General features: G+C 43.4%; 1 protein-coding gene across 1 annotated transcript in view; it reads right to left on the reverse strand.

The window, feature by feature from the left end:
• LOC115109268 (transmembrane protein 117-like) overlaps positions 1 to 13,581 on the reverse strand; it is a 94,346-nt gene extending 80,765 nt beyond the window's left edge. Inside the window, exons 1-2 of the mRNA XM_029633996.2 lie at positions 13,298 to 13,581; positions 10,050 to 10,356 (exon numbers count right to left, since the gene is read on the reverse strand). Of these exons, the coding sequence (XP_029489856.1) occupies positions 10,050 to 10,356; positions 13,298 to 13,387 (397 nt within the window). The 5' untranslated portion in view covers positions 13,388 to 13,581. The remainder of the gene's footprint in view (positions 1 to 10,049; positions 10,357 to 13,297) is intronic.
• Between the last annotated feature and the right edge of the window lie 7,097 nt (positions 13,582 to 20,678).

A 20,678-nucleotide genomic window follows, 5' to 3' on the forward strand; every position in this document is an offset into this window, starting at 1 on the left:
TTTTCTGTATTTTTTGTTGTTGTTATTCTGTCTCTCACTGTTCAAATAAACCTACCATTAAAATTATAGACGGGTCATTTCTTTGTCAGTGGGCAAATGTTCAAAATTAGCAGGGGATCAAATACTTTTCCCCCTCACTGTATATGTTACAGTGTCAAAACACTTTTGAAAATATTATATTCCAGAAAACAGACGTTCAAACAGGGGCCCTTGCTAGAATTTAACATCTTCAAGATGAAACAGTAAATAGAAATAGTAATTCTGTAGTTGGGGGACAACAATATCCTTTAATATGGGGCGGCAGGTAGCCTAGTTAGGGCGTTGGGCCAGTAACCGAAAGGTTGCTAGAGTGAATCCCCGAGCTGACAAGAATCTGTCGTTCTGCCCCTGAACAAGGAAGTTAACCCACTGTTCCTATGCTGTCATTATAAATAAGAATTTGTTCTTAACTGACTTGCCTAGTTAAACCAAGGTTATATTAAACAAATTTAAAATTAAAATATCAGAGCTGCACGAATACCTGCTGCATTCACAGACACAGTCTTCCAGGGGGATAAAAACACCAACTGATATTTTACTGGCAGTGACAGGGTGCCGGACATGGAAAAAGTGGTCAAATCAATCTAGGCACAATGAGATCAAATAGAGCTTTTAAAAAACAACATTTGATCACTTTACTTGAGGATATATCTGTATTGATACATACAGCCTTCAAATAGCCAACCCTCCATGTGTTACACCTTATCCTTTTCTATACCACACATGATATATTGCCAGCAGCATACCACCCTGTATCTCACTGCTGGCTTGCTTCTGAAGCTAAGACAGGGTTGGTCCTAGTCAGTCCCTGGATGGGAGACCAGATGCTGCTGAAGTGGTATTGGAGGGCCAGTAGGAGGCACCCTTTCCTATGGTCTCAAAAATATATATATCCCAATGCCCCAGGGAAGTGATTGGTCACACAGTCTTTTAGATGGGACGTTAAAACAGGTGTCCTGACACTCTGTGGTCACTAAAGATCCTATTTTTTTTTTTTTTAATTTTATTGCACTTATTGTAAGAGTAGGGGTGTTAACCCTGGTGTCCTGGCTAAATTCCCAATCTGGCCTTCATACCATCATGGTCACCTAATCATCCCCAGTTTACAATTGGCTCATTCATCCCCTGGAACTATTCCCCAGGTCATTGCTGTAAATAAGAATGTGTTCTCAGTTAACTTACTGGGCAAAAAAAAATAACCCAATTAATTTACATGCTGTTGGGTCTATAACTGGGTGTCCTGTTTTGGGGTATTGCACCATCAAAGTGGTTGTTAGTCCACTCACACACATAACAAAGTTTTACGTGTTACTGTGCGTTTTGTTGCCAACCTTACTTTGCTAACTGACAACTTTACATTTTTCTTTTTAGTTACCGTTTATATTTTAGTTTTTCCCTCACTCAACTTTTTTTCTTTCAACTTTTCCCCTCCGGACGCTTTATCTGGACATGGTTCGTCAGGACCTCCAACAGCCGAAGCTAAGTAGTAACATTAACATGATGCCATCTAAATTGCAGTCGCTGTACTCATAATATACAGGAGAACAGTCGCCTTACGGCGAGGATAGTTGTGCTGCAAGCCCAGCTTCGGACGCAATCGTTAGGCAAGGGTAATTTCAGTGTAGGAAAGGATGAAACAGAGTCTGTGCCACCAGTAAGTACAGATAGTAGTATAAATCCCCTCGCAGGGTCCCCGCAGCCGGACAACTTTCTCATGGCTTCTGGAGGGAAATGCTGTAGGAATGCTCAACCGGTGTCGCTCATTCAGCCGACAGAACCTTTCAACCGGTTTTCCCCATTAAGCATCGAGTCTGAGGCCGAGCCTTCTCTTGGGGGTCTGAGACGCCGAAGCCTCCCACCATTAGCTCTGACAAATTGAAAACGCTAGGTCATTGGCGACTCCATTACCCGCAGTATTAGACTTAAAAAGAATCATCCAGCGATCATACACTGTTTACCAGGGGGCAGGGCTGCCGACGTTAAGGCTAATCTGAAGATGGTGCTGGCTAAAGCTAAACTGGCGAGTGTAGAGAGTATAGAGATATTGTTATCCACGTCGGCACCAACGATGTTAGGATGAAACAGTCAGAGGTCACATAGCTTCAGCGTGTAAATCAGCTAGAAAGATGTGTCGGCATCGAGTAATTGTCTCTGGCCCACTCCCAGTTAGGGGGAGTGATAAGCTCTACAACAGAGTCTCACAACTCAATCGCTGGTTGAAAACTGTTTTCTGCTCCTCCCAAAAGATAGAATTTGTAGATAATTGGCCCTCTTTCTGGGACTCACCCACAAACAGAACCAAGCCTGGCCTGCAGAGGAGTGACGGACTCCATCCTAGCTGGAAGGGTGCTCTCATCTTATCTACCAACATAGAGCCCCGTCTAACTCCTCTAGCTCCACAATGAAATAGGGTGCAGGCCAGGCAGCAGGCTGTTAGCCAGCCTGCCAGCTTAGTGGAGTCTGCCACTAGCACAGTCAGTGTAGTCAGCTCAGCTTTCCCCATTGAGACCGTGTCTGTGCCCCGAACTAGGTTGGGCAAAACTAAACATGGCGGTGTTCGCCTTAGCAATCTCACTAGGATAAAGACCTCCTCCATTCCTGCCATTATTGAAAGAGATCGTGATACCTCACATCTCCAAATAGGGCTACTTAATGTTAGATCCCTCACTTCAAAGGCAGTTATAGTCAATGAACTAATCACTGATCATAATCTTGATGTGATTGGCCTGACTGACACATGGCTTAAGCCTGATGAATTTACTGTGTTAACTGAGGCCTCACCTCCTGGTTACACTAGTGACCATATCTCCAGTGCATCCCGCAAAGGCGGGGGTGTTGCTAACATTTACTATAGCAAATTTCAATTTACAAAAAATAAATGACGTTTTCGTCTTTTGAGCTTCTAGTCATGAAATCTATGCAGCCTACTCAATCACTTTTTATAGCTACTGTTTACAGGCCTCCTGGGCCATATACAGCATTCCTCACTGAGTTCCCTGAATTCCTATCGGACCTTGTAGTCATAGCAGATAATATTCTAATTTTTGGTGATTTTAATATTCACGTGGAAAAGTCCACAGACCCACTCCAAAAGGCTTTCGGAGCCATCATCGACTCAGTGGGTTTTGTCCAACATGTCTCTGGACCTACTCACTGTCACAGTCATACTCTGGACCTAGTTTTGTCCCATGGAATAAATGTTGTGGATCTTAATGTTTTTCCTCATAATCCTGGACTATCGGACCACCATTTTATTACGTTTGCAATCGCAACAAATAATCTGCTGAGACCCCAACCAAGGAGCATCAAAAGTCGTGCTATAAATTCTCAGACAACACAAAGATTCCTAGATGCCCTTCCAGACTCCCTCTGCCTACTCAAGGACGTCAAGAGGACAAAAATCAGTTAACCACCTAACCAAGGAACTCAATTTAACCTTGCGCAATACCCTAGATGCAGTTGCACCCCTAAAAACGAAAAACATTTGTCATAAGAAACTAGCTCCCTGGTATACAGAAGATACCAAAGCTCTGAAGCAAGCTTCCAGAAAATTGGAACGGAAATGGCACCACACCAAACTTGAAGTCTTCCGACTAGCTTGGAAAGACAGTACCGTGCAATATCGAAGAGCCCTCACTGCTGCTCGATCATCCTATTTTCCAACTTAATTGAGAAAAATAAGAACAATCCGAAATGTATTTTTGATACTGTCGCAAAGCTAACTAAAAAGCAGCATTCCTGCTTTCACTTCAGCAGTAGTAAATTCATGAACTTCTTTGAGGAAAAGATCATGATCATTAGAAAGCAAATTATGGACTCCTCTTTAAATCTGCGTATTCCTCCAAATCTCAGTTGTCCTGCACAACTCTGCCAGGACCTAGGATCAAGAGAGACATTCAAGTGTTTTAGTAATGTATCTCTTGACACAATGATGAAAATAATCATGGCCTCTAAACCTTCAAGCTGCATACTGGACCCTATTCCAACTAAACTACTGAAAGAGCTGCTTCCTGTGCTTGGCCCTCCTATGTTGAACATAATAAACGGCTCTCTATCCACCAGATGTGAACCAAACTCACTAAAAGTGGCAGTAATAAAGCCTCTCTTGAAAAAGCCAAACCTTAAAAATATAAAAAGCTATCGGCATATATCGAATCTTCCATTCCTCTCAAAAAATTTAGAAAAAGCTGTTGCGCAGCAACTCACTGCCTTCCTGAAGACAAACAATGTATACGAAATGCTTCAGTCTGGTCTTAGACCCCATCATAGCACTGAGACTGCACTTGTGAAGGTGGTAAATTACCTTTTAATGGCATCAGACCAAGGCTCTGCATCTGTCTTCGTGCTCCTAGACCTTAGTGCTGCTTTTGATACCATCGATCACCACATTCGTTTGGAGAGATTGGAACGCCAAATTGGTCTACACGGACAAGTTCTGGCCTGGTTTAGATCTAATCTGTTGGAAAGATATCAGTTTGTCGGTGTTCCTCAAGGTTCAGTTTTAGGACCACTATTGTTTTCACTATATATTTTACCTCTTGGGGGTGTCATTGGAAAACATAATTTTAACTTTCACTGCTATGCGGATGACACACAGCTGTACATTTCAATTAAACATGGTGAAGCCCCAAAATTGCCCTCGCTAGAAGCCTGCATTTCGGACATAAGGAAGTGGATGGCTGCAAACGTTCTACTTTTAAACTCGGACAAAACAGAGATAATTGTTTTAGGTCCCAAGAAACAAAGAGATCTTCTGTTGAATCTGACAATTAATCTTGATGGTTGTACAGTCGTCTCAAATAAAACTGTGAAGGACCTCGGCGTTACTCTGGACCCTAATCTCTCTTTTGACGAACATATCAAGACTGTTTCAAGGACAGCTTTTTTCCATCTACGTAACATTGCAGAAATCAGAAACTTTCTCCAAAAATGATGCAGAAAAATGTATCCATGCTTTTGTTACTCCTAGGTTAGACTACTGCAATGCTTTACTTTCCGGCTAAAGCACTAAATAAACTTCAGTTAGTGCTAAATATGGCTGCTAGAATCCTGACTAGAACCAAATAATTTGATCATATTACTCCAGTGCTAGCCTCCCTACACTGGCTTCCTGTTAAGGCAAGGGATTTCAAGGTTTTACTGCTAACCTATAAAGCATTACATGGACTTGCTCCTATCTATCTTTCTGATTTGGTCCTGCCGTACATACCTACACGTACGCTACGGTCACAAGACGCAGGCCTCCTAATTGTCCCTAGAATTTCTAAGCAAACAGCTGGAGGCAGGGCTTTCTCCTATAGAGCTCCAATTTTATGGAATAATCTGCCTACCCATGTGAGAGACGCAGACTCGGTCTCAACCTTTAAGTCTTTACTGAAGACTCATCTCTTCAGTGGGTCATATGATTGAGTGTAGTCTGGCCCAGGAGTGTGAAGGTGAACGGAAAGGCTCTGGAGCAACGAACCGCCCTTGCTGCCTCTGCCTGGCCGGTTTCCCTCTCTCCACTGGGATTCTCTGCCTCTAACCCTATTACAGGGGCTGAGTCACTGGCTTACTGGTGCTCTTTCATGCCGTCCCTAGGAGGGGTGCGTCACTTGAGTGGGTTGAGTCACTGACGTGATCTTCCTGTCTGGGTTGGCGCCCCCCCTGGGGTTGTACTGTGGCGGGGATCTTTGTGGGCTATACTCGGCCTTGTCTCAGGATGGTAAGTTGGTGGTTGAAGATATCCCTCTAGTGGTGTGGGGGCTAATGCTTTGGCAAAGTGGGTGGGGTTATATCCTTCCTGTTTGGCCCTGTCCGGGGGTATCATCGGATGGGGCCACAGTGTCTCCTGACCCCTCCTGTCTCAGCCTCCAGTATTTATGCTGCAGTAGTTTATGTGTCGGGGGGCTAGGGTCAGTTTGTTATATCTGGAGTACTTCTCCGATCTTATCCGGTGTCCTGTGTGGATTTAAGTATGTTCTCTCTAATTCTCCCCAGTCCACCTGGATGTTTGCTGCTTCAGTTTCAACTGTTCTGCCTGCGGCTATGGAACCCTGACCTGTTCACTGGACGTGCTACCTGTCCCAGACCTGCTGTTTTCAACTCTCTAGAGACAGCAGGAGCGGTAGAGATACTCTTAATGATCGGCTATGAAAAGCCAACTGACATTTACTCCTGAGGTGCTGACTTGCTGCACCCTCGACAACTACTGTGATTATTATTATTTGACCATGTTGGTTATTTATGAACATTTGAACATCTTGGCCATGTTCTGTTATAATCTCCACCCGGTACAGAAGAGGACTGGCCACTAGCCTGGTTCCTCTCTAGGTTTCTTCCTAGGTTTTGGCCTTTCTAGTTTTTCCTAGCCACCGTGCTTCTACACCTGCATTGCTTGCTGTTTGGGGTTTTTCGGCTGGGTTTCCATACAGCACTTTGAGATATCAGCTGATGTAAGAAGGGCTATATAAATACATTTGATTTGGTGATTTGAACAACAGTTCCTGCCCTCCTTATGGACCCTAGAACAGACTACTTGCTTCCCTCTGACAAACCTGGGGCTGGATAGGAGAGGAGAGAGCCCTGCTCCATGTCATTATATCGCCAGCTGTGTTACCGTGGCCAAGGCGTCACACTCAACATTGGAATTACCCTGACAACATTGCCGGGGTCCCCAGAATTGCACCCATGGTAACTACAAGTCTCCCCAATAAAACAGACAGGCAGACGTACTTGTAAGAGTGAGAATCCCTCCCTCCCTCCAACGGGAGATGGAAAGCAGCTGTTCCAGTGTCTAGCTGGGGCTGTTTCAACAGCCACATCTGATTACTGTCAGAGAGGTTTGCTAAATAATTTCCCCAGTCGTAAGAGCTACAGTATGTACCAAAGACTTCATTAATCTTAAGTAAACAAGCAATTTCCTTCGCCCAATTTATTGTTTGCCTCCTCTCTCACACTCAATCTCTCTCTCTCCCTGGATTTTGCAAACACCTGGACAGTTGTATCTTTCATTCAAAGCAGACAGATGTTTAGAGTTAGTTTACTTCATGAATAAAAAAAATAAAACACCTTTCATTGTCTGAATACAAGACAAGAAAGGAGGTTACTTACTGTATTAATGTTTTGAGTGTAAAGCAGTCTTGTGGATAAACAACTTCACTGTTTACAATTGATCCTGGACAAAATAGATCATGAACACATTTAAGATTCTGCTAAATATAGCGTATTTAGTGCATATTTAATGCGTATTTATTATAGCATATTTATTTTAAGCAAAACATAAAAAACCCATTCACTCTAAAACAACAACATGCCAATGTAAGAAAGAGCTACTGTCTAAGATAGTGGCCGATTCCCCTCTGCTCAAATCTCTGCTACAAACATCAATATTACATTACAACCCATCCGTCTCAACACAGCAGCCGGCCTGCTGATCCATGTCTTAAATATTTGAATCCTGGCACTAGTACAATTGTTACGGCTGTCGTCAGAATGAGACCAAGGTGCAGCGTGGTAGGCGTACATTTAGAATTTATTAAATGAACACCAAACAAACAAGAAAGATAAACGACGCGTAAAGTAATGGAGCGCTAAACCAGCAACTAACAAAAACAAGATCCCACCACAGAAAGTGGGAAAAAGGGCTGCCTAAGTATGATCCCCAATCAGAGACAACGACAGACAGCTGCATCTGATTGGGAACCATACTCGGCCAAAAACAAAGAAATAGACAACATAGAATGCCCACCCCAAATCACACCCTGACCTAACCAAATAGAGAAATAAAATGTCTCTCTAAAGGTCAGGGCGTGACAACAATACAATATATTATTTACTGTGAAAGGCCAGCCTCCGAGTGACAACTAACATAGGGAGGTCTAAACTGAATTGTTGCTGTGTATTAAACAGAAAAAACAGGAGGTTCCAGATGTACACACACACACACAGGCACGCACACACACACACACACGTATGCAAAGTAAACACACACACACTTAAACCCACACACTCAAGCAAACTCTGACCTTTGGCCACCACAGCACAGAGCCATCGTACCCATAATGCACTACTGTAACAACATGGCATACAAGTCCTTGTTGTAATAACAAAGGCACAGAGACAGACAGGCTCTCACTGAATGACCAGAAGACATGCCACTCAATGGGAGAGCATATAGCCTTTAGTGGCTGGGTAGTCTTAACCCACATAGTCTGTCATGAATCATCCATCACCTTTGAGAGAAACTGATAAGTGGCTGGCTGTGCTACCGGAGAATAAAAACCAAATCCACTGTGATCTCCATCCACCTCCACTCATTCCACTAGATAGCAGCCAATGTTATTGCTAACAAAAACACAGTAAATGGTGTATTGCGTATAGTTCTCTGTGAAAAAGCAAAATCGCCAGTGGGATGAGTTGGTGTAATTCAACGTAAAATTAGTGGTTGTGGTATTCAGATTTTTTTTCTAGGCCATGATAAATTATAAATGATGCAGCGGAATGCGTCAGCAAGCAACACATTGTCTGGTTTCCATTAGTTACAAATTGATACATAGTTGAACACAAATGGAAATAGCAGCATGAATAACTTAATCTATTACGCAGGAAAGACAAGTGCTTTCATTTGGAAAAAATAAAACAAATAAACAAAGAATAAGTTGAAATATCAGTGACCAGATAAAAGGATTGGCATTTATTGGACAAATGACTCTCATTACAATTATAAATACACTGAATTTCTCATAAGAATTCATGATAAATGAGACATTACTGTACGTGTAATTAACTAAGTGCGCATGCCTACCATGTTGTAGTGTAGGTAGTAAAGGAGAGAAGAGGAGCTGCAGAGTACTCTATAGAGTGCTCTATATTCTGCTCATCTCTCATTTTTGGGATTACATAATGCCATTGCAAAAATGTTGTCTATCGCTCACCATCTCACCCCACTTCTCCCAATCTCACACTCACTCAATCACTCAAGCCCACACACACACACACAGATGCACACACACACACACCATCTGTTCCTCCTGCACTCTGTGCCCTGTGGCCTGTGAAGTGCATTGGCCCTACCTGGCTCCAGCTCCAGAGAGAGAGAGAGAGAGAGAGATGGGAGGTCTACTCTGCTCTCTTTTCCCGCTATGTGCCCTGAAGCTCTGGGCTTTAAGTGTAAAACTCTGATCTGAATAGACTGCCCTCATTTTTATTTTTTTACCTTTATTTAACTAGGCAAGTGAGTTAACAACAAATTCTTATTTACAATGAAAGCCTACCCCGGCCAAACCCAGACGACACTGAGACAATTGTGCGCTGCTCTATGGGACTCCCAATCACAACCGGATGTGAAACAGCCTGGATTTGAACCAGGGACTGTAGTGATGCCTCTTGCAATGAGATGCAGTGCCTTAGACTAGGATAGGGTAATTCAATAGATTAAGGCTTGAAAGATGTGCAAGGACAGAGTAGCCACATTATCAGATACCTATTCTTCCGCATAGAGGAAACATAATAGCACTCAAGACATGTTCTCTTTCCTGGCCTAAGTGAAGACTGCAACATTCAATATTTATAGAGAGCAGCACATGGAATAGAGTCATGATCCCTTCATATCCTGTATATGCTCTGTGTGTGTGTGTGTGTGTGTGTGTGTGTGTGTGTGTGTGTGTGTGTGTGTGTGTGTGTGTGTGTGTGTGTGTGTGTGTGTGTGTGTGTGTGTGTGTGTGTGTATGTGTGTTTAGCATATCACGTGGTTTTCTTTGCCACTCTAACCATTACCCTAACATGACAAAATACTTTTCAGTTGTCTTTGTAGGGCTGTATTCCTCCTTAAAGCTCGCCAGGAGGGGACCACCCTTCAGAGCATGGTTCCTCTCTAGGTTTCTTCCTAGGTTCCTGGCTTTCATGGGAGATTTTCCTAGCCACCGTGGCTCTACATCTGCATTGCTTGCTCTCTGGGTTCTGTATAAGCACTTTGTGACATCTGCTGATGTAAAAAGGGTTTTATAAATACATTAAATTGACTGACTTACCAAAGAGCCTGCGGTGGAATATGAACTTCCCGGCAAACATTCCGGTGACAATGGCCATCAGCCACGAAATGACTTTGAGGACGCTCCATCCTCCACCAGGGTACTTGTTCACTATGAAGGAGAAGCAGTTTCCCACCACGATCATGTGAGCCTCTGTCTGGCTGTGGGAGACAGGGTCCTCAGCAAAGATAAGGAAGTTGCAGAAAGTGACGAGGTAGGCCACAAACAGACGAGACCAGGGGTGCTGGAAATAATACCGCAAACAGGGATCTATATCCATTTTGAAGGACCCCAAGCCACAGTCCACCTGAAGAGGGAGAGAATATTGTTGCCTGAGTGAAATCTGCAACAGATTACAGTGGAAATATTACAGAGTTCATGAGATTACAGAGGAAAAACTAGAGACGTCCGTCCAGACTGAGATTATTCTAAATTCAGACGACTCAGATTATTCTGTAGCGTGATCACCACGCTAAGAGCAGCAGGACAGACAAGTGGTCTATCATCCAGACTGAGATTATCTGAAAAATGTCTATCAGTCAGGTCAACAGTGTAGTTTCAGAGCATCATTATGGTCATCTACTCCTCAAATGGTGTCAGATTTGTATTTATTTTACATTTCTCTTCCTTTTAATCTAGTATTTCGCCAGGGATGACCTTTGACTTCAGAGGTTTTCCAGAGACCATTCACTCAATTAATAAAATTATCTAAAGATACACTGTCACACAAGGCAGTCTCTTGGAGCTGCCTCACATTCACTGCCTAGCTGTTTGTCTGGTTCCCACCCTCAGATTTATCACCATCATGCTGATATTTTGGTTCCACTGCCAGGCAGTGCTTGGGTTGGTTCTCAACAGGACAGTGAGCCCACTGTATTTTCAAATCTGTGGACAATTATTCGCTCCAGGACTCCACCTCGTCACTCACTCACTGCCGTGCACATTCTTGGCGGTCTCAAATATTTTCCCTCCGGTCTCCTCCGACCCTGTTTCCTAAAATATCCATACTGGGAATTTGTATGATGATGTAAACCCCCGATATAGAGCAGTGTCAAACTGGGCTATGTGGATATAACATTTCACCAGCATCATGTTTGTCTTGGTATAATGTGCCACCCTAGGTGTTGTTGATGTTATGACTCAGGGGAGGTTTATGACAAATAAGCTAACTTATGGATTTTGTTAAGATGGTCATACCAAGGAAGTTTTAGCTACTTGATTTAGAATTTTAGGACCCCTTTAGTTAGAAAATATATATAAAAACATTTTATGATGAAACATTGAATTTGGCCTTACTGCTATCAGCCCATGGCCCATTGAATAACACATTCAGACATGGAAAAACAGATAGTAAAAAAATGTATCAAAAGGAAGTTTGTTTTAAAGTGTCTGTTCTACACTACATGGCCAAAAGTAGGTGGACACCCATTCAAATGAGTGGATTTTGCTATTTCAGCCACACCCATTGCTGACAGGTGTATAAAATCGAGCATGCAGCCATGCAATGTCCATAGACAAACAATGGCAGTAGAATGGCCGTACTGAAGAGCTCAGTGACTTTTAACGTGGCACCGTCATAGGATGCCACCTTTCCAACAAGTCAGTTTGTAAAATGTCTGGAGCAACAACGGCTCAGCCGCGAAGTGGTAAGCCACACAAGCTCACAGAATGGGACTGCCGAGTGCTGATACACGTAGTGCATAAAAATCGTCTGTCCTCAGTTGCAACACTCACTACCGAGTTCCAAATACTGTAGCCTCTGGAAGCAGCGTCAGCACAAGAACTGTTCGTCGGGAGCTTCATTAAATTAGTTTCTATGGCCGAGCAGCTGCACACAAGCCTAAGATCACCATGCGCAATGCCAAGCGTCGGCTGGAGTGGTGTAAAGCTCGCTGTCATTGGACTGGAGCAGTGGAAACACGTTCTCTGGAGTGATGAATCATGCTTCACCATCTGGCGGTCCAACTGACAAATCTGGGTTTGGAGGATGCCAGGAGGACCCAACCTGTCTGAATGCATAGTGTTAACTGTCAAGTTTGGTGGAGGAGGAATAATGGTCTGGGGCGGTTTTTCATAGTTTGGGTTAGGCCCCTTTGTTCCAGTGAAGGGAAATCTTAACACTACAGCATACAATGACATTCTAGAACACCTTTGGGTTGAATTGAAAAGCTGACTGTTAGCCAGGCCTAATCACCCAACATCAGTGCCCGAACTCACTAATGCTCTTGTGGCTGAATGGAAGTAAGTCCTCACAGCAATGTTCCAACAGCTAGTGGAATGCCTTCCCAGAAGAGTGGAGGCTATTATAGCGGCAAAGGGGGAACCAACTCCATATTAATGCACATGATATTGGAATGAGATGTTTGACAAGCATTTGTCCACATTTATATATTTTTTTCACCTTTATTTAACCAGGTAAGCCAGTTGAGAACAAGTTCTCATTTTCAACTGCAACCTGGCCAAGATAAAGCAAAGCAGTGCAACATAAACAACAACACAGAGTTACACATGGGATAAACAAGCGTACAATAGATAAATCTGTATACAGTGTGTACAAATGAAGTAAGGCAATGAATATGCCAATAGTGGAGAAGTAATTACTATTTAGCAATTTACACTGGAGTGATATATGTGCAGACGAGGATGTGCAAATAGAAATACTGGTGTGCAAAAGAGCAAAAAACATGTAGTGTAGTGTAGTGTATATAAGAAAGATCAGGAAATTATAATAATATTTTTTACCCTAATTTAACCCCTTTTTTGGCACAAAACTACTTCCATATACACTGAGCATACAAAACATTAAGAACACCGGCTCTTTCCATGATATAGGTAGATTGACCAGGTGAAAGCTATGATCCCTTATCGATGTCACTTGTTAAATCCACTCCAGTCAGTAGGGGTTGAGTATTATCTGAGATGGGCTAAATGGGCCCTGTCATTAGACACAGCACCGCTGTTGTGCCGATTGGGGAGATGCATCTGTGTATCCAGTTCATCAAATTAATAGAGTCGATGTCTGCGCCCACGCGGAAACTTAATTAGCATAATTAAGTTAGCATAGCATTATATATATATAATACCCTATCCATATGCTTTATCAATCTCGAATGGAATTATCTGATTACAAAATTGAAACCTACCTCAGTGCACAATGGTGTGTGCACGGCATCTACATATTGATTTAATAAGAAAGCATCCCCTGTATTTTGATATGGATAGGCCTACATACACAGACACGCACTTACCTGTTCCACGCTTCTTTGCGTTTCCCTCTCAAAAAGTACTGTCAAAACGAGAAACCCCGCTCCCGCACTGCTCTCTCTCCTGCCTATCATGCCCAGCGAGCCGACAGCGGCGCTCTAATCATCGTAACGACGAGAGCTGAATCGGTTGAGGCGGGATTATCCATGCTATCTGTTGTTGCTATAAACAGATGCACCCCCAAATCTTCTGCCATTGTGTTGGCTGTCCATGCAGCGGCGTGGCAGGGCAGCGAGGCGCTGCTTTGCACCGCCGGAGCGGCCCGCAGTTTTCTATGTGTGGTGATGATGATGATGATGATGATGATGGAGAGTCGCGCGATGGCTGGATGCTTCTATCCCCACGACTGGCGCATACCATCAGTGCATTGCAATGTAACTGCAATATAACAAACACATTGAGTTTCCCACTGATGGCAGGGTGATGTTCATAGAGCATACAAATATTTATTTTTATATCCAGAGGAGAATGCATATACCCCTTTCTGTGTTTGCAAACATTGTCGCACGAGGGCGAAGGAAGCACGCTGGTGGCAGAACACCGAGGAGTTCTTATAGAACGCCAGCAAATTTAGGGTGATTTACATGCTAAAATCGTCACTGCATAGAGTTAAATAATGTTCTGGTTATAAAAAACTAAGGAATTATATTCCTCGTCTCATTAAAACATACACTACATTACCAAAATGTGGACACCTGGTCCTCAAACATCTCATATTCCAAAATCATGGGCATTAATATGGAGTTGGTCCCCCTTTGCTACTAAAACAGCCTCCACAGTGCTGCGGGGACTTACTTCCATTCAGCCACAAGAGCATTAGTGAGGTCTGGCACTAATGTTGGGCGATTAGGGCTGGCTTGCAGTCATTCTTCCAATTCTTCCCAAAGGTGTTGGGGATGAGGGGTTTCCCCAAAATGTTGCAACAAAGTTGGAAGCACAGAATCATCTAGAATGTCATTGTATTCTGTATCGTTAAGATTTCCCATCTCTGGAACTAAGCGGCCTGAACCATGAAAAACAGCCACAGACCATTATTCCTGGTCCACCAAACTATAAAGTTGGTACTATGCATTCCGGCAGGTAGCGTTCTCCTGGCGTCTGCCAAACCCATATTTGTCTGTCGGACTGCCAGATGGTGAAGCATGATTCATCACTCCAGAGAACACGTTTCCACTGTTCCAGAGTCCAATGGCAGCGAGCTTTACACCATTCCAGCTGACGCTGGCTGCTCGGCCATGGAAAACCATTTCATGAAGCTCGCAACAAACAGTTCTTGTGCTGACATTGCATCCAGAGGCAATTTGGAACTCGGTAGTAAGTGTCACAACCGAAGACAGACGATTTTACGAGACACGTGCTTCAGCACTTGGGGGACCCTTTCTGTGAGCTTGTGTGGCCTACCACTTCACGGCTGAGCCATTGTAGCTCCTAGATGTTTCCACTTCACAAAAACAGCACTTACAGTTGACTGGGGCAGCTCTAGCAGGGGCAGAAATTTGATGAACTGACTTGTTGGAAAGGTGGCACCCTATGATGGTGCCATGTTGAAAGTCACTGAGCTCTTCAGTAATGCCATTCTACTGCAAATGTTTGTCTATGGAGATTGCATGGATTTTATAGCCAAATCCACTAATTTGTCCACATACTTTTGTACATATAGGGTATTTTGTAATGGGATGTAATTGTAAATCAAAATGACTGTAAATGGTTTTCTTACTACTCTCACCTTTTTAGAATATTTACATTTTGACAGTGTCCCAGTACTACTGTCAAACTGGGACAACCTATTACTGTCAAACTGGGACACTCCTCTAGGCCATTTTAATGCAGAAAAAATATTTCGGGGGATTATGAAATACATTTTCTAAATAGGATCAAATGCTAAATGTAATTTTCCTCTAATCTGCTATCAGCTAGCTTGCTAGCAAAAGCTACAGTAGCATAGCTTTCTTTTACTTAGAAAAATATTACCTCACTAACAATAAAAATCCTAGCTGACAATATTCATAACCATACAGGTATATGATGACTAAAAAAGTTCATTTTGCTGTATTTGACCGTCGTGAAAATATGAATTGTCATTTTGAGGGATGAGGTCTTTCTGGTTTTATTCAACAACAAAAAATGTCCTCTACAGTGTAGTGTTGAGAATGTTGAGCTGATAGGCCTTTATTTTATTTATAGGATATATAATTACATATAGGCTACATCATAATTATAATCAAGTATTATACTAATAATAACAATGATAATAATAATAGTACATTATAATTCTTAATGTTCCACAAACAATTTACACAAAAAAATGCAGCAGACAGATAGGGCAGCCGTGCTTCTAGCTCCTAAGCAACTTTGCAGTATTTCATTTTTTAAAATGTATTATTTCTTACATTATTAGCCCAGAATTTTTGTTGTTATTACATACAGCCGGGAAGAACTTTTGGATATCAGAGCGACGGTAACTCACCAGCATTACAACCAGGAATACAACTTTCCCGAATCGGATCCTTTGTTTGTAACCCTGAGGGCAATTGAACTGATTCCAGAAGCTGATCTAAAACACAGCCGGAGAAGAAGTATTCAGAGTGGGCTTGTAGTCCGACTCAGAAGGCATGCACACCACCCTCCGCTTCCGAGTATATTACTCGCTAATGTTCAGTCTCTGGATAATAAAGTTGACGAGCTCAAGCCGATGATTTCCTTCCAGAGAGACATCAAGGATTGTAACATACTTTGTTATCCGGAAACATGGTTCTCTCGGGATATACTGTCTGAGTCCGTACAGCCAGTTGGGTTCTCAGTTCATCAGGCAGACAGGAATAGATATCTCTCCGGGAAGAAGGGCGGGGGTGTATGTTTCATGATTAACTACTTAGGGTGTGATTGTGATAACATACAGGAACTCAAGTCCTTGTTTACCCGACCTAGAATACCTCACAATCAAATTCCGACCGTATTAACTCCCAAGAGACTTCTCTTCGGTTATAGTCACATATTCACCCTCAAGCCGATACCACGACAGCCTTTAAAGAACTTCACTGGACATTATGCAAACTGGAAACCACATATCCTGAGGCCGCATTTATTGTAGCTGGGGATTTTAACAAAGCAAATTTGAGAAAAATGCTACTGAAGTTCTATCAACACATTGACTGTAGTACTCGCGCTGCTAAAACACTTGACCACTGCTACTCCAACTTCTGGGATACCGAACAGACCCTCCCCTGCCCTCCCTTCGGCAAATCTGGTCACGACTCCATTTTCCTCCTCCCTTTATATAGGCAGAAACTCAAACAGGAAGTACCAGTGCTAAGGACTATTCAACGCTGGTCTGACCAATCGGAATCCACGCTTCAATATTGTTTGATCATACGGACTGGGATATGTTCAGGGAAGCTATAAATAACATTGATGAATACACTGATACGGTGACCAAGTTTATCAGGAAGTGTATAGTCACCGAACGTACCCACGGTGACTATTAAAACCTACCCTAACCAAACCTGTGGATAGATGGCAGCATTTGCGCAAAACTGAACGTGCAAACCACTGCATTTAAGGTGACTGGGAATATGCCGAATACGAATAGTGCAGTTATTCCCTCCGTGAGGCAATCAAATAGGCAAAACGTCAGTATAGAGACAAAGTGGAGTCCGTATTTCGACATGGCCTGCTACCAAGGACTGTGGGCTCTCCTCTCCGTGTCTGACGTAAGTAAGACGTTTAAGTGTGTTAACTCTCGCAAGGCTGCCGGCCCAGACGGTATCCCTAGCCGCATTCTCAGAGCATGCACAGAACAGCTGGCTGGAGTGTTTACGGACATATTCAATCTCTCCCTATCCCAGTCTGCTGTCTCCACATGCTTCAAGATGTCCACTATTGTTTCAGTACCCAAAAAACAAAAGAAACTGAACTAAATGACTATCCGTAACACTCGCTTATGTCATCATGAAGTGCTTTGAGAGACTAGTCAAGGTTATATCACCTCTACCTTACCTTGACACCCTAGACCCACTTCAATTTGCTTACTGCCCCAATAGATCCACAGACGATACAATCGCCATTGCCATCGCTCTGCACACTGCCCTATCCCATCTGGACAAGATGAATGCCTATGTACTGTAAGAATGCTGTTCATTGACACTAGCTCAGCATTCAACACCATAGTACACTCCAAGCTCATCATTAAGCTCGTGGCCCTGGGTCTGGACCCCACCCTGTGCAACTGGGACCTGGACATCCTGATGGGCCACCCCCAGGTGGTGAAGGTAGGAAACCACACCTCCACTTCGCTGATCATCAACATTAGGACCCCACAAGGGTGCGTTCTCAGCCCCCTCCTGTACTCTCTGTTCACCCATGACTGCGTGGCCACGCACACCTTCAACTCAATCATCAAGTTTGCAGATGACACAACAGTAGTAGGCCTGATTACCAACAATGATGAGACAGCCTACAGGGAGGAGGTGAGGGCCCTGGGAGTGTGGTGCCAGGAAAATAACCTCTCACTCAATGTCACCAAAACAAAGGAGCTGATCGTGGACTTCAGGAAACAGCAGAGGGAGCACCCCCCTATCCACTTTGATGGGACCGCAGTGGAGAAGGTGGAAAGTTTCAAGTTCCTCGGCGTACACATCACTGACAAACTGAAATGGTCAACCCACACAGACAGTGTGGTGAAGAAGGTGCAACAGAACATCTTCAACCTCAGGAGGCTGAAGAAATTTGGCTTGGCACCTAAAACCCTTACAAACTTTTACAGATACACAATTGAGAGCATCCTGTTGGGCTGACCGCCTGGTACGGAAACTCCACTGCCCGCAACCACAGGGCTCACCAGAGGGTGGTGCGGTCTGCCCAACGCATCCCCGGGGGAAAACCACCTGCCCTCCTGGACACCTACAGCACCCAATGTCACAGGAATGCCAAAAATATCATTAAGGACAACAACCACCTGAGCCACTGCCTGTTCACCCCGTTAGAAGGGGGAAGGCGAGGTCAGTACAGGTGCATGAAAGCTGGGACTGAGAGACTGAAAAACAGCTTCTATATCAAGGCCATCAGACTGTTAAATAGCCACCAGTAGCACCTAAGCGGTTGCTGCCATATATACATAGACTTGAAATCACTGGCCACTTTAATAACGGAATACTAGTCACTTTAATAGTGTTTACATATTTTGCATTACTTATATTATATTCTACTGTATCTTAGTCTATGCCGCTCTGACATTACTCGTCCAAATATTTATATATTCTTAATTCCATTCCTTTACTTTAAGTTTGTGTGTATTGTTTGTAATGTTGTGAAATTGTTAGATACCACTTGTTCGATATTACTGCACTGTTGGCTCTAGAAACACAAGCATTTCGCTACACCCGCACTAACATCTGCTATTCACGTGTATGTGACCAACAAAATTGGATTTGATTTGATTTAAAGAATGTTTTAATACATTTCATTTGTATGTATAATTCAAGTTTATCATTAAAATATTAAAATGACTAATATACTCTCTGATTTATCCTTCTTTACAATAAAGAATTAAGTGTACCTCTTTGCCAACCAAGGTGTCCCAATTTGCCAGTATCAACTGAAAAAAAGTGGTCTCAGGACAATGAGACCACAACAATGATGACACAACAGTGGTAGGCCTGATCACTGACAACAATGAGACAGCCTATAGGGAGGAGGTCAGAGACCTGACCATGTGGTGCAAGGACAACAACCTCTCCCTCAACGTGATCAAGACAAAGGAGATGATTGTGGACTACAGGAAAAAGAGGACCGAGCACGCCCCCATTCTCATCGACGTGGCTGTAGTGGAGCAGGTTGAGAGCTGCAAGTTCCTTGGCGTCCACATCAACAACAGACTAACATGGTCCAAGCACACCAAGACAGTCATGAAGAGGGCACGACAAAACCTATTCCCCCTCAGGAGACTGAAAAGATTTGGCATGGGTCCTCAGATCCTCAAAAGGTTCTACAGCTGCACCATCAAGAGCATCCTGACGGGTTGCATCACTGCCTGGTATGGCAACTGCTCGGCCTCCGACTGTAAGGCACAACAGAGGGTAGTGTGAATGGCCCAGTACATCACTGGGGCCAAGGTTCCTGCCATCCAGGACCTCTATACCAGGCGGTGTCAGAGGAAGGCCCTAAAAATCGTCAAAGACTCCAGCCACCCTAGTCATAGACTGTTCTCTCTGCTACCATACGGCAAGAGGTACCGGAGCGCCAAGTATTAGTCCAAGAGGCTTCTAAACAGCTTCTACCCCCAAGCCATAAGACTACTGAACAGCTAATCAAATGGCTACCCAGACTATTTGCTACCCCACCCCCCATGCTGCTGCTACTCTCTGTTAGTATCTATGCATAGCCACTTTAACAACCCTACCTGCATGTACATAATTATCTCAATTACCTCGACACCTGTGCCCCCGCACATTGACACACTGATTCTGTACAAATACCCCATGTATATAGCCTCCACATTGACTCTGTACCGGTACCCCCTGTATATAGCCTCCACATTGACTCTGTATCGGTACCCCCTGTATATAGCCTCCACATTGACTCTGTACCGATACCCCCTGTATATAGCCTCCACATTGCCTCTGTACCGGTACCCCCTGTATATAGCCTCCACATTGACTCTGTACCGGTACCCCCTGTATATAGCCTCCACATTGACTCTGTACCGGTACCCCCTGTATATAGCCTCCACATTGACTCTGTACCGGTACCCCCTGTATATAGCCTCCACATTGACTCTGTACCGGTACCCACTGTATATAGCCTCCACATTGACTCTGTACCGGTACCCCCTGTATATAGCCTCCACATTGACTCTGTACCGGTACCCCCTGTATATAGCCTCCACATGGACTCTGTACCGGTACCCCCTGTATATAGCCCCGCTATTGTTATTCACTGCTGCTCTTTAATTATTTGTTTTTCTTATCTCTTAACTTTTTCTTAATTTTTATTTTTTAGGAAGTTTCTTAAGACTGCATCATTGGTTAAAGGGTTGTAAGTAAGCATTTCACTGTAAGGTTGTATTCAACGCATGTGAAAAATACAATTTGATTTAATTTATCATTGCTAGACAGCCATTTTCAAGTCTTGCCATAGATTTTCAAGCCAATTTAAGTCAAAACTGTAATTAGACCACTCGGGAACATTCAATGTTATCTTGGTTAGCAACTCCAGTGTAGATTTGGCCTTGTGATTTAGGTTATTGTCCTGTTATTGCTGAAACGTGAATTTGTCTCCCTCTGTCTGTTGGAAAGCACACTGAACAAGGTTTTCCTATTGGATTTTTCCTGCTGTATTCATTTTCTTTTTATCCCAAAAAACTCCATA

This window comes from Oncorhynchus nerka, linkage group LG25 (genome assembly GCF_034236695.1).
Source record: "Oncorhynchus nerka isolate Pitt River linkage group LG25, Oner_Uvic_2.0, whole genome shotgun sequence".
NCBI lineage: Eukaryota > Metazoa > Chordata > Actinopteri > Salmoniformes > Salmonidae > Oncorhynchus > Oncorhynchus nerka.